The following is a 14,230-nucleotide window of genomic DNA, read 5'->3' as shown; positions in this document are numbered from 1 at the left end:
CAGAAATACTTCTATAAATGCTCCAAATTATAATATTTACAATAATTAATGCAAACTAGTGTTGTTTTATACTCGCCTTGATAGTATCAATGTATGCTTTAGCATAGTTTTGACACTCATCAACTCTGTCTTTGTTATTCTCGATCTCCTCCAGCAGTTTCTGTTTTGAAAAATGGTTTACATTAAGACTTCAGTTCATTGTCTCATGTGAAAATAATAATAATAATAATAATAATAATAAAAAATGCTACGTATTCTTAGTTTTGGATCTACCTTCTCCTGGGCCAGCTGCTCTTTCAGAGTTTTGCTGTCAGTGATGGACACAGCCTGGATCTTCTCCTGCCTTTGCTTGGCGTCAGAAATCCAGCGGATCAGCCAATCATAGCTGTCGCGGTAGTAGCCCAGCTGGCGGCCGAGCTGCTCCAGCTCTCTCTGGCGGATGTCGATTTGGGTGAACACGGCCTTCCAGCGGTCCTGAAGATTAGACATGTGCTGGCGGTAGTGGTCCAGCTCGACGTCTCGCTCGCTGTGCACACGGGACATCTTGTTGCTCACGGTGGAGGCCTTCTTCAGCTCTTCTTCCAGAGAGTCAAACACTGGCTGTTCGCCCTCAGCCTCAGTTCGCATTTTCTGCAGATTTTATACATTAGTAAGTCAGAATAATCACTCAAGAGACAAGACAAGGTTTCATAGAGAGCAAATGAAATGACGTATTTGTGTAGGCCAAACTGGAAGTTAGCATCTCCATGGGGTCTATTGAGAATTCACCTATTGGATTTTTGCATTAAATTTTGGATCACGGCAGAAAATGGATTAAGCTTTGTGGGAAAGAAAAGTTTCTGATGCTTACACGTTTTGTTCAGCAGGGAAATCTTAACAAATTAACAGAACTTTTATTATGTTTGAAGCTTTAATGCAGCCGACGAAAGTAAAAGCTAACGTCATGCTATTGCGAACTACACCACGGTCGCATGACTTCTATGTCGCACTCATTATGCTTAAGACTAGCAAATCTGTAGTCTAATAAATTGTTTATTAACATAATTTACAATCTACAAGAGTGCGCAAGAGCATTGAAAAAACGCGACTAGAGGCTGTAAGGGGGACTAGTGAGAGAGTTGTTGTCTGTGTCCGGCGTGATGACGTTTAATGTCCAACAACCACTGTAGTCTCATTTAGACACTTGTTAGCAACCACTTTTTTAAAAACACGTAAAATCTCCGAAAGTATTTCCTAACATATTTTATGTCGTACAACAAAACGCTGAAATTTCTTCAGCTTTTGTTAAACACGTTACTTATTTCAGGCATCTAACCAAAAACCCATTCAAAATCCTCATTGACTTTGAGAGGATAGACTGGATGGCGCTAAAATGCTAACTAAAATGCTAACTTACTTCAGGGTTTAAGAACTCATTCCTATGATACAATATTAATCCTCTAACAGTATTTCTGACCTGAGACACACAGTAACAGAATCATATGCTGTTTACCTTTAGTGTTGTTCTGTAAGACTCGACTTCCTTGGCGTCGCTGGGTACGGTGTGAACATCGCGCAGACAGTCCTCATACTGCTTGAGAACTCCCTCAGCCCCCTGTGAGTTACGGATCACCATTTCTACAGTCTTCAGCCTGGAGCAAGAAACAACATGTAAATAAAGTAGCAAAACATAGCTACATTAATGCATTTTTCTCTTAAACTCTCAACAGTAATCGGCTGGAAACTCACTTGTCAAGATAAACGGAGGAGAGCATGTGGGCATGATCGAACTTCTGCACCGTGAGGTCGAGCTCTGAGCGCAGGACAGGAGCTGAGGCAGATGGCTGAGGGGAGGACAACACCTCCTGTGTCTTCACAGAAACCTTATCAAGGTCCTTCTTGAGACACTCAAGCGTCACCTGGACTTTCTGTAAAACAAGACAACAAGAGTTAACAACATGTAAAGAGTCAAAACTAGTCAAACTTGTTGATCTTTCCTTCTTCCCTCCATGTTGATGAATTTGTTTTGCCTTTAGGGCATGTGGGTCGCTAAGAACCTTACCTTTTTTTTTTAACTTTCCAATATGTTAGGGTTGCAACAAACAATATATTTTCACTATCAATTAATCTGCTTATTGTTTTCTGGACTGGTCTAAAAATGTCAAAAATAGCAAAAAAAAAAAAGTCCAACCCAGTTTCTCTAAGTCTAATCTATTGTTTTGTTGGATATTCACTTTGATATGATATAAAACAGAGAAAGGCAGAAAATCTACATATTTGAGCATCTGAAAACTGTATTTTCTGACATTTTTATACGTAACTGATTATCAAAGTAGGTGATTATTTTTCTGTCGATTGACTAATCAATTATTTCATTCGTTGCAGCACTGAAAGATTTCGGCTCATCAGGCTTATATAAAAACTAACTAGCTCAAGATATAGACTGTCAGGAGGGTCAAGAAAATGTACAACATTTCTGCTGGAAAATACACAGTGACCACAGCATTCAAACATATGCCCAACACTCTACATCTCTCTACATTGAGACGTGTATCCTTTTGCAAAGAGGATATTAATACGTGTTTCCACTTCATCCCCTCAAGCAAAAATACAAGACAAGCTCATGGAAATTAGCCTGTGAGAGAATCATCCAGGCTGCAGGCAACCCAGCTGATTCAAGCATTGTGGTACACAATATAGAGTAGAACATAAAGGCCAGTAGGTGTTCATTTTTAACTAATATGGTCACATTGTTTTGTACAGTACCTTCTGGTCTGTTGTCTTCTGAACACACTCTTTCAGAGGTTCCTTCTCCAGAGGTTTGCGTATGCGGGCCACAGTCCCGGACTCACAGTCCTCGATACGCACACGCAGGTCTTTGATCTCAGAGATGTAGTTCTTACATAGAGTTTCGTCCTTCTGACCTGTGTAACAGCACATGTATCAGTTTAGAACAGCAGAATAAACTATTCAGTGTTTTTAACCCATTAAAGCCGGGAAAGAGGATATGTCGTTTTGTAGTATTTGTATAAGCTCTCAAATACTTTTTGAATTTCATTTCTATCTGCTACAGAGGCTGAAAAATCTATTATTTAGTAGAAGCGTTGACACTTCTGTTGAATTTCCAGAAAAACTTCAGGTTTTTTTTTTAAATCGCCCAAATGTTTTATAGGCATTTTTACAGGCGTTTTAGGCCTAAATTGGTTAAAGGAAATAGACTTTTTAAAACACTCAAGGGCCAATAATGTACTGAACAGAATCTACTGAACAGATAAAAAAAATACTTTCACACATTATGGTACAGTATAATATGGCACATTCATGATCTGGTAGTGTTGATGTGTAACGTACAACAGCAAGCTGCTGCCATGCCAGAAAAAGGAAAATGTATCAGTATCACATTATAACGTGGGAACCTTATTGCTATAATAAGATGTTTTCAAGTTATATCCATATATTTTTATTTCATTATGACATACAAACTCATGTTATAACAAGAAAATGTTGTTGTTGTAACAATATACTATTTACCTTGTTATGATGTGAAAAGTTTCATGCTAAAATGAGATAACCGTGACGTTCCACTTTCACAAAAATAAGAAACTCACAAGACAAATTTTCTGTTATAAAGCAAAATGCTTGTATGTCATAATAATGTAAAAAAAAAAAATCTTGTTTTTAAAATAGAAATATGTTGTTTTGATGTAAAAAAAACCCAAAACATTATTTTATAACAATAAACTTTTCATGTTATAACATGACACTGATCAATTTATCTTTTCTTGCGTGGCAGCACCATCTTTCTTTAGTCACTTCATATCTACGTCCTTCTAAACATTTTTCACACTTAAATTACTTTTTTTGCAAGGTCAACTAATTATCTGCCGTGCACATAGGCACGACCATACATGCAGCTCTTTATGTGTTGTGACACAAACACACGCAGCTCCATATAAACTACAGTGATAGCATACAAAATATAGTAGGGCTGCACAATAATTGAAATTTTATTGAGATTGCACTACAGAATATTGTAATATCTAAATAGCAGGAGAAGCAATATTTGTTAAAAGAAAAATATGTCTTCAAATATGATTCTGACTCAAGTTTTGTGGAACTACAAGATGTCCCCGCCTAGAAATTGTTCTATTTAAAAAAAATCTTTGCTCTGTAGAGATCCTCACAAAAGAAATCACATCATAATCATTTTAATATATTTTTTCAAAGAAAATAAGAATAACGATGCATATCGCAATTGCGATATCAGTAATCAAATTGCAAAAAAAATTAAATCGAGCAAAATAATCATAAAAATATATTTTTTTCTAAATCCTGCAGCCCTAGTATATGACAAATATTTGATACCCAGTTAATCTCACATTAGGTGACACTGCTGCATGACACAAAGCATAAAACACTTTAGCCCCATTAAAAAAATATATGTTTTTGTGCAGAGCTGCAAAAAAGAAAAAGGTGGGAGCCAAAACAACATGCAGTTCTTAGTGAACTCTAATCTAGCTCTAATGGTTATCTTTGAACTTCCAAAGCTCAAAGCGTGGACACACTTGGTGAGCTGTAGCTTTGACAGGCTGGACATCACTCACCTTTGAGTTTTACAACCATTAGTCCTAAAAGGTGAACAACAGTTATATGATGTAAAGCTCCTATTCATGAATTGTATATTCCCTTTTTATATCCACGAATATTCAAATATTCAAATCATTCTTTGTTTAGACATTTTTAATTGTTTCTACCTTTCTCCATGGAGCGCTGCAGGTTTTCAAAATGCTGGGTGGACTTGGTGTAGTCCTCCTCCACCTGCATGCGGTCATCTGGGCCAAAGAGCTGCGAGTCCTGGCTGTCACGCATGTAATCCTGGTAGTGGAGCTCCAGGTTCCTCATCATCAGCCTGTACTCCTCTGGTTTCATGGTCTTTAACTGCGCAGAGGGAAGAAGAATGGAGTAGGGGTAAGAGGCAGGACTTCCGCTGTGTAAGAGCTTTATACTCTTATTTAGCTTTTTTTCATGGACTGAAATATACAGAATCATTACAGCACGAAGAAAATGCTTTTGTTGTTAATTGTATCAAGACTGGTAGTGCACTCTTTTTCTAGAGCTATCAAATTATCCTACCATAACTTAATGTGATGCCAAACATTAAACATAACAAAGCTCTTACCTCCCAAAATGTGATTGATTTATTAGCTTGTATTAGCTATTTACAGCTAATGGAACCTTTTGGTTTGGACTAAAGACATTCATGTTTTCTTCCAGGTGAGTTTTTATTTCTCCATGCACTACATTATGTGTTAGTAAGTTATGTAACATTACTTTCATGTCATTCTTTGGCTAAATATGTATTTTAATTGGCGATAATCTGCAGTTAGTGTGAGCTATAGCAGTTAGTCAGCTAGCTAGCCAAAAAAATGTGTGAAGGCTTGTAGTCCTATTTACAACTAGTGTTGAACTGTAGCCTCTTGTGGCCAAATTGAGTATTACAACAACAAACACTTCTAAAAGCATCCTGAGAATTATTAACTAAGTAACTAAATCAATAAATAAATAACCTGCTAAAGCTGTTTTCACTTATTAAGAAAATAACCTAGAAAAATTACCCTAACAAAATCTTTTTTTTTAACAATTCAAAAACAAATTTTCTCCAAACAGACAAAAAATGTAAGGGATTTAGAAATATTATCCTTATCCTAAAACCTTATTTTCACATATTCTATATCATAAACTCAAGATACAAAACTGTTTCAGACAGATTTTTTTTCCACCTCTCTTTCAGGGCTGCCATATGTAAATGTATGTTGTTTCTGTATTGTTCTTTCATCTTGCACATACAGGTGAACTTGTGATTAATGGCTATTTTTTTTTGTTGTTGCATAAAAAGCATTAATGCCCACCATGCTGATGTTCCAGGAGCGTATCTGTGTGAAGTCTCTCATCAGATACTGCCATGACAGCAAACTCTTCATGTTGATATGGAGGGTCTGCCACAGAGTCACCATCTGCTGATAACCTGTATCCAGACTGGAGAGAGAAGAACACAGATAGTGCAAGAATTAGGATTTAAAATTTAGAATTTAGAATTAGAATTTAGAATTTAGAATTAGGAAACGGACAATAGGGGTTATATATCTTGCTGTATACAGAATATTAAACCAATTATGTATTTGGTGCAATGTGTCAGAGAAATGATTGTTTGACAGAAACATACATTAGTTGCCAGTTAGAAGCATTACCCCCCCCCCCCCCCCCCCCCCCAAAAAAAACCCCCAAAAAACAACAACAACACATTTTCCATAAACCTTGCTGGTTCCAGAAAAAAAAGTGTGTTTGAGTAGCTACATTACTCAGTTTACATACACAACTGCCATATATGTGACTGATTCTGTCTTCTCACCTGGACACACCGTCCACGGCCTCCTTGTTGACTGGAGGCACCATGAAGCAGACGGAGGGCACCACTGCCTCGTGTCCCGAGCGGTTCAGGACCTTCCACTTGAAGGGCTGTGAGTTGTTGAGTAGAGCGCACTCATCTCCTTTGTGGACAGTGATCTGAAACACAATCCATTATGGGTCAATACACACATTACATACTGAAGTTTTTTTGACATGTATGGCAACTCAGGACTGTGAGTGAATAACAAACCACTAACCTCCTGCTGCTTGAAGTCACACACAGCCTGAATGGGCAGTTTGCCTTTGATGGAGGTGGTGGGGTTACGTGGTTTCAGCTGGATGATGGACTTGGCTCTCTTGTTCAGACCGGTAGCAAGGGTCTTGAATTCATTCAGCTGTTCCTTCTCCTCCTGATGGAAAATAAATAAAAACAAACAAGATTACAATTGAAAAATTATATATGACAATTTAGTTTCTGATGGTCAGTATTAACCCTTGTTGCTGACTCAGGACATGTTTGGTTTTTCACATGTTTGATTATTTCCACTGTGTTAATGCATATGACATGACAAATTCATGTGAAAATGAATTTCCCCCTGGGGACAATAAAATCTAATCGAATATAATATGACATATGACACATTTTGGCAAGAGTGTGCTTTTTTTCAGTTTTGGAGATTCAAACTCAGCTCCTATAATAAGTCTTTAATACACTGTGTAGCCACAATAAGGACACTCAGACCCTTAAGGACAAAAATGTCTTTGGTGAAATTGCTAAAAAAAAAAAAATCAAAAGCTAAAAATCATGAATTTTATTATATCAGGCTTTTAATCTGACTTCATATTGTAGTTTTATTGTTGTCCTACCATTTAGTATACAGAATCAAATTCAATTTTAGGAAGGATTTCATCTGATCCTGCACAAAAAAATAAAAATGCATCAAAATAAAAGTTGTTGCCAATCATTGACATATCCTAGACTATGAAAAAATTGCTGAGCATTAAATCTACAAAAAATAATCACATTTTACTGTTTTGTCAAAACAAAACAAAAAATGAACTAATTAAAATTAAATTAAAATTAATATCAATGTATACTTTTAGAGACAGATTTTTGATAGACAATTTTGTCAAAGGAGATCACACAAACCTTTTTAGAATGAGAAACAAGGGTTAATTCTGAATCAACATCATCATCACATTAACATACATTTAGTTAAGAAGCTCATCTGGGATCACCATGTGCATGCACAGCTGACAAATTAACATAAGCAGTGATCACTCACCACAGTGTCCTGCAGCAGATCCTCCAGGCGTGTGGCTGTGGTGGAGCGATCACAGCTGTATTTCTTTTTCATGTTCTCTTGTATTTTCTTCATCTTGTCCTGAGCCTCTTTCACATCGGCAAAGAACTGCGGGGAAAGGACATCACAGGGGACAGAAAATGTCATTGTTTGCTCTATAAATATCATTGGCTATTTATTGTAGGGTTGTTTAGAATTCAACAGATTCATTTTCATAAATGTCACAGTTCCATACCTGGTAGTAGGCTGTGTTTTCTTTGAGATGAGCCTCAATACAGCAGCACAGCTGGAGGATCCAGCTCCACTGAGTCTGCAGGGCGGCTGTGAAGGCCTGCAACAGACGGAATGATAGTGCATTAGTTTGGGCCAAAGTTATTATCTTTAATTCAGTATGTGGAGTTTCGGCTCCGGAGACGAGAGCTATTACCTCAACTGTCTTTTTGCCAGGATGTCCATCTCTGACAAGTTTGTCTCCCGTAGCCTGGATATCATTGACTTTCTTCTCCCTCAGCTCCAGCTCCCTCATGAGACCCTGAACAAGCAAAAAAAAAGTCAATTTAGAGTTCTTTTAGTACATTTCTGCAAACATTTTGTGTGAAAATCTTCTTCTGAAACACACCGAGTAGTTGTCTTTCTTAGCCGTCATGTTGGTGTTCCTGTCGCTCCAGTCGAAGTTGACCTCCTCTTCTTCTTTGTCGTTTAACCACATCAGTTCTTTTGTGGCAGCGGTGACGAAGCCGTGGAGTGAATCCAAGTTCCTCAGGCGGGACTTAGAAGAGTTCTGAAGGAAAAAATAAGAAAAAAATAAATAAAATTAGGCACTCAAATACCCACAACTACAAATTAAAGCATTTCCATTCAGTGCATTTTGAAACATGAACATATTTACCAGTAGTTTGCCATACTGAAGGTCCAGTTTACCCATGTATTCTCTATACGAGCCCTTGCTGATAGGAGACAGCTGGTTCTGCAGGATATAAAACAGACGTTACTTATAAAATCAACAGAACAACATCTGATAGTATGTGATCCCTCCTGATAAGAGTACTACCTCGTCAGCCCTGGCCCGTTCAATCTTGGATTTGAAGTCCTCCACAGTTTGGTGCAGGCCTCTGTGGCTGCCCAGCTGGGACTCCACAGTAGGCAGATCGGTGCCCCACTCGGCTTGATCGATGCGAACCTGGTTCTCCTCCACCCAGGCCAGGAGGTCTCTGACATAACGAAGAGTCACATCATCCATCTCAGGCCGCGGTTTCTGGATGGTCTGCTGGGTGGTCTGCTGGGTCATAGTCACCACGGAGGACTTCAGACGGAGGTTGTAATCGCTGCGCAAGTTCACCAGGCGCTCATGGAGGCGGTAAACCCTGTGGAGATAAAAAATACAGTACTTTAAATGTTTTTGTATTTCATGTTAAAAGTTCACTTGCATGCAATATACACAGCACCCACCTGCGGTACATCTGCTCAGCCTGAGGGTGGCGCCCATCCTTGAGTATCTGCACATCGTTGAAGAGCAGGCGGACCATGTTTTCTGCCTTGTCCAGCTCCCTCTCCACTTCTGCTGTGTGCTGAGCTGGTTTCCCTGCATTCAGCAGACGAATGTCCTGAAGGGAAGACAGCCAATACAAATATTAATTTTTAGCTTCTTTTTCAGATTCCACTGACATTAGAAAGGTAAACAAAGACTTGTGATTGACACATCAGCATTTATCTGCCTGAAGAGATTCCTCTGATTTTATTTTTTAAATTTTTCTGTAGTTTTACATATCTGATGGGAAGATGGCCTTTATAGAACTTTAGTAAAATGTATTCTTCAAAGTCTAATTACAAGGATGCTTTGTAGTCACTTTGTGTTAAACTAAATGATGTGAAAGAGGCTTAAGAAGTCTGTGCTTGGATGGAATATGACCATATGACCGATGCTGCTGATGCCAGCAACCATTGCCTGCTGAATTCAATTAAATATTTAAATGTTTTTGGGGAAAAACGTATAATCCCAAACTCTTTGGTCACAATTAAATTAACAAAAGACACATGGACTAAATGATCATCTTGTGGATTCTTTCTTCTGCAGTAACACTTTAAATTCTCCACTGCAGGACTAGTAAAGAATCATCTCATCTTATCTTCTTTGTGAACACACACCAAAGTATGGTATTTCTAATTTTAGATATGAATAGGACATACCGTCTGCAGCAGAGTCTCCAGGTGGCTGAGTTGGTCATCACATGAACCAGACTCCATCTGGACTTTCGTGACAATCCTCTGGAGCCTCTCGAGTCTGGATAAGGTAAATTAAGAAAAATACAACAAAATTACATTTGGAAAATTGTGGTTCCATTCCGCTATTATCAACTCCTTTCTAGGAGATATTTCTAGGACGAGGACCTGCGCTAGACGCTAAAGATCACAACTTACGGCCATCCGTGTTGCAGCAAATACTCCAATTTATGAGGGTCACTCACAAATGCCATTCCTCAATTCTTTCTAAAGACTGCAGTCCCAACTACGACAAAGTCACTACTCCTCACATTCCCATTGCCTCTTAGGAAAACACTCCGCCAGCGCAGCACAGAGTGAGATGAAAATGACAAAGACATCCAGTCTGCCCATTCAGTCATTCCACATGTCAGAACCGTAAACAAGACTATCAGACTGGGAGATGACCGGACAATCTCGTGACACAGAGCCATCCCATTTTCCAGGCATGATGCAACATTACTCTTAATACATACCAATTTACAATGTCTCATCCGATTTCATCAGACCTAATTATATCTTTTTTATGGGGCCAGTTATGAGGATCACATCTCTCTAGTTTTGATACAAACAGATGTTTGGCTATCGTTAACCAAAGCAGGAAAATGATGCAATACGCCTGCAACTGAAAAGCTATGATGGTAAAATAACATTCAGAGTTGTGAAATAAAGAAGCAACTTTAGTTGGGAAAAAAAGATGTCCAAATAAGTATTTTTTTTATCATATAAGCCCAGTTTTGGTGATGTTGGAAGGTAAGCTAGCTAACAGATTACCCTAAAGCTAAAGCTAGGCTACTACCTAGGTGCCATTTTGAATTACAACAACATCATTAACAATTTTACCAATACATTGTGGCTTTAAAATCAACACACACAAAAAACTGGATCATATTTCAAGAAGAAAAATGTTTTTTTTGTTTTTTCCCTGTGTTGTCCTCATACTGCTTTACCTCGTCTCTCATAATTATGGACTTTGTAATGGACAGAAAGCTAAAGAAAAGCTAAGCGCTAACTGCTAACTTTAGTTGCGAGCAGTGCTGGGAGCTCTGTGAATCAAGGGAGTGTTGCTGTTTACACCGTGAACATGGAAGCTTTGGACCATGGGGAGGAGAAGGTTTCAGGTTGTTTTTGCTGGTGGTAGTAAGTAATATTAGCTGGCTTGCTATGTTAAATGTTGCTGCATTTGCTTGTTTGGCTGTTAGCAAAGTTGTTGACTTGCTAGTTTTTGATATAAGTAATGTAATCATGTAACAATTTTCAACTGTTCATATTTTTGACAGCAGTGTACAAGTGAATTTCAATCTGAAAAAAAAGACAAATTATGCATAATGTTGCTTTAAAATCCTGATATTAGATTCCGATTTATATATTTCTATACTGTCCTGTCTTGTACACAACAGCACTTGTTGGTTCATTATGGTACTGTATATCCATTACTGTCCTAACCTCTCAATCTCTATCCTGAGCAGCCGTTCTCTTTCTAGGATGGCCACATGAAGTCGACCCCATTCTTTCTCCACATCAATGGGATGGTAGCCTGGAGGGACCTTCACCTGACCAGCATGCACGGCACTCTGTTGGCAGATGAGAGCAGAATATGTAAGCTATCGCTCAACAAAACAGAGCGTGATAAAACACAGAAGAATAGAAAATTAGGGTCAGCTTGCCTCAAAGGACTGGTAGATGTGTTTAGACCGGTTCTTGTCCGTCTCTTTCACAGGCAGCTCTGACTCTTTGAACTTCAAGAACTGGCGCCAAAGAAGCTAAAGGAAAATTAAACAAAAAGTTTAAATTGGCAATTTAGATTTCCTTTTATCAATTCTTTAATTTGTGTTTTACTCCTTCTCAAAAATGCATTTTCATAACACTTAACATTTTATATAGTATATCAAGTATTTGTTAGTGTTCAACAAATAATTCATAAACTATCTATAAATATTATTTGGATGCTATTATAAAGCTTCAAATAATGATTATAATATCTTATTAAATGGTTAATAAATACTTTGTAAACCATCTATGAACACTATTTAGATAGTAAACACTTGATAATTGTTTTATAAACTATCTATAAACATTGTTTAATAAACTATCTATAAACATTATTGAGATGTCCATTAAAATGTTGCATCTAATGCTTAAAATGATAACTTTGGTAATCATTTACATATAATATAAAAATTTTGCAACAATGAACTGTTAAACTAAACCAATAATTAGTGAACATTATCAATTATCATCTCATTCCTTGCAGGAAAATAGCTATTAACTAAAATGGGTCTGCATCAGTCTTTACTGAACAAATGGTGAAACCTTGACTGTACTTGTGTAAAACACAATGCCATGCAGTGGATAAATGCATTTGAAATCCTGATTTCCTAAATAGGATAAGTACATTACAGTAACACATCACGCTACAGTTCTAATAGTTTGTATGCAGTGGGGTGCTGTCTTTTAGTGTCATTTGTTGCTTCCCATGACTGGTGTAAATTAAGTTTTAATGAGTCAAATAACTTTTCCTGCCTGTATTTAGCAAAGAAATATGTGACCTGTGCTCTAACCAGACCAAACTGCTTTAAAGAAACACACCCAAACCATTACTTTTGATGAAGCTGCGTTGCTCATAATTTGAGTTCAAAGAGAATTAGGAAAAATACTGAAGTCACGCTATGCTTTTGTTCTGAAGCGCTGACAGGGAGTGGCACAGCGACCATTCACCTCAGGACTGGGTTAAGCATTATCTGCCTTTTGGCTGTATTTTATCTGACACTGCCCCACCTACAGTACAACAATATGTCTGTATACAGTTGCGTCTGTTCCCTTAGTGTGTTCTTTGATCTAACAATCAAATCCTTTTTTCCAAAATACAATATTATTCAAACATTTATTGTTTTAATTGTGCTTCTTTTTATAAATAACATAAATAGAACGTTTTCATAGATTTAGAGAAACCTTTTTTACCTCAACTGCAAATAAACTCATCACAAATCTTTCTCCTACAGACGTATCATCTCACCTCTATCTCCTCATAGCTGGTGGGGAACTTTCTCTCCTCGAAGATCATGACATGGTGGCGGATCCACTGGAGCAAAACAGTCACCAGCTCGTAGTATTCCTGCCAGCGCAGCTCCAGCTCCTGCAGCCAACGCAGCAGAAAAAGACAGTCGGGAGTTTAACAACAACAGACAGGAGGGTGCTTCTTCTCCTGCGTCGCCATGTTCGATCATCCACACAACACGCTAAACTCAATTAGGAGTCAAACAATCCAGGTCTTGTGTAAGTAGACAAGGGGGCAGATAGTGGGGAAGGGGTTGATGAAGAGGGCAGAGGTGGAGGAGCAGGAGGACAATGATGGGAGACAGACAGAAGCATATTTCTCCAGATCTCTCAGAGTCAGTGGGTGAGCTTGTATCCTTATTAATTTAAAGAAATGTGAGCGCAGCATTCACCTTTGTGAAGTTGAAGGACTTGGTTTGAAATGCAACAAGATGATGTGTGACAATACATGGGAGCCCTTGGCTTACACAGCGTAAACACCACAGGTTGGTAATTTCCTGTGATACTTGGTTTCACAAGACTTCTATTTCTCTTTATTAACACACTGCTAATAAAAGCTCATTTATAAGCAGAGTCACAAGCCTGTTCAGGTTTGATTAAATCTGATCAAGCATTCAATCAGATCAGATTAGAGCAAACATTTGTGTTACCCTGACACACATTTACTTACTTAAGCTTACATATATTTTTAGCTTAAAGGAATAGTCAGTGTGTTACCTACAGTAGCTAGTGGTCAGCACACAGTTTGGAGAAGCAGGCAGGAGCCTAAGAAAACTTCCCGACGGAGAACTGAAGCCGTTACATCATCTATGCTCTCTTCAAAGCCACCAGTCATTTTACCTTGCAGAACAAGGGAGTAGGGCTGGGCAATATGGCCAAAATCATCAATCCTGATATAGATAATTTCACAACTCTAATATCACGATATAGCATGTTTTCTAGTTTCATAAATAAACTGTCTAAATGCAATCACCACATGTTACTACTAAACATGTCTAATGTAAGCAAAGGACCAGAACATAAAGTATAAATATTTCTCTTATGTAGTTTGGCTGCTGGTTGTTCATGATCATGATAGAAACGATAGAGAAAAAATATACGATAGACATTTTTATATTGTTTGGATGATATATCATCATTTAACCAAACATGGGAATTACTGGTCTACCACTAACCTTCTTATTCTATTTGTAAAATTTGTTGGTTCCTAACGTAAACACCAA

At 37.9% G+C, this 14,230-nt stretch overlaps 1 protein-coding gene across 1 annotated transcript in view; it reads right to left on the bottom strand.

The window, feature by feature from the left end:
• LOC131976470 (plectin-like) overlaps positions 1-14,230 on the bottom strand; it is a 74,008-nt gene that overhangs the window by 16,606 nt on the left and 43,172 nt on the right. The window contains exons 11-30 of the mRNA XM_059339521.1: positions 12,967-13,086; positions 11,618-11,713; positions 11,397-11,524; positions 9,879-9,972; positions 9,141-9,295; positions 8,743-9,055; positions 8,581-8,658; positions 8,311-8,472; positions 8,119-8,223; positions 7,927-8,022; positions 7,674-7,799; positions 6,645-6,797; positions 6,389-6,543; positions 5,889-6,015; positions 4,734-4,917; positions 2,746-2,903; positions 1,729-1,907; positions 1,493-1,631; positions 274-630; positions 77-160 (exon numbers count right to left, since the gene is read on the bottom strand). Of these exons, the coding sequence (XP_059195504.1) occupies positions 77-160; positions 274-630; positions 1,493-1,631; positions 1,729-1,907; positions 2,746-2,903; positions 4,734-4,917; positions 5,889-6,015; positions 6,389-6,543; positions 6,645-6,797; positions 7,674-7,799; positions 7,927-8,022; positions 8,119-8,223; positions 8,311-8,472; positions 8,581-8,658; positions 8,743-9,055; positions 9,141-9,295; positions 9,879-9,972; positions 11,397-11,524; positions 11,618-11,713; positions 12,967-13,086 (3,009 nt within the window). The remainder of the gene's footprint in view (positions 1-76; positions 161-273; positions 631-1,492; positions 1,632-1,728; positions 1,908-2,745; positions 2,904-4,733; positions 4,918-5,888; positions 6,016-6,388; positions 6,544-6,644; positions 6,798-7,673; positions 7,800-7,926; positions 8,023-8,118; positions 8,224-8,310; positions 8,473-8,580; positions 8,659-8,742; positions 9,056-9,140; positions 9,296-9,878; positions 9,973-11,396; positions 11,525-11,617; positions 11,714-12,966; positions 13,087-14,230) is intronic.

The sequence above is a fragment of the Centropristis striata genome, chromosome 8 (genome assembly GCF_030273125.1).
Source record: "Centropristis striata isolate RG_2023a ecotype Rhode Island chromosome 8, C.striata_1.0, whole genome shotgun sequence".
Classification (NCBI taxonomy): Eukaryota; Metazoa; Chordata; class Actinopteri; order Perciformes; family Serranidae; genus Centropristis; species Centropristis striata.
The sequence above is the reverse complement of the archived record's forward strand: the minus strand, read 5'-3'. Positions and strand labels throughout refer to the sequence as shown.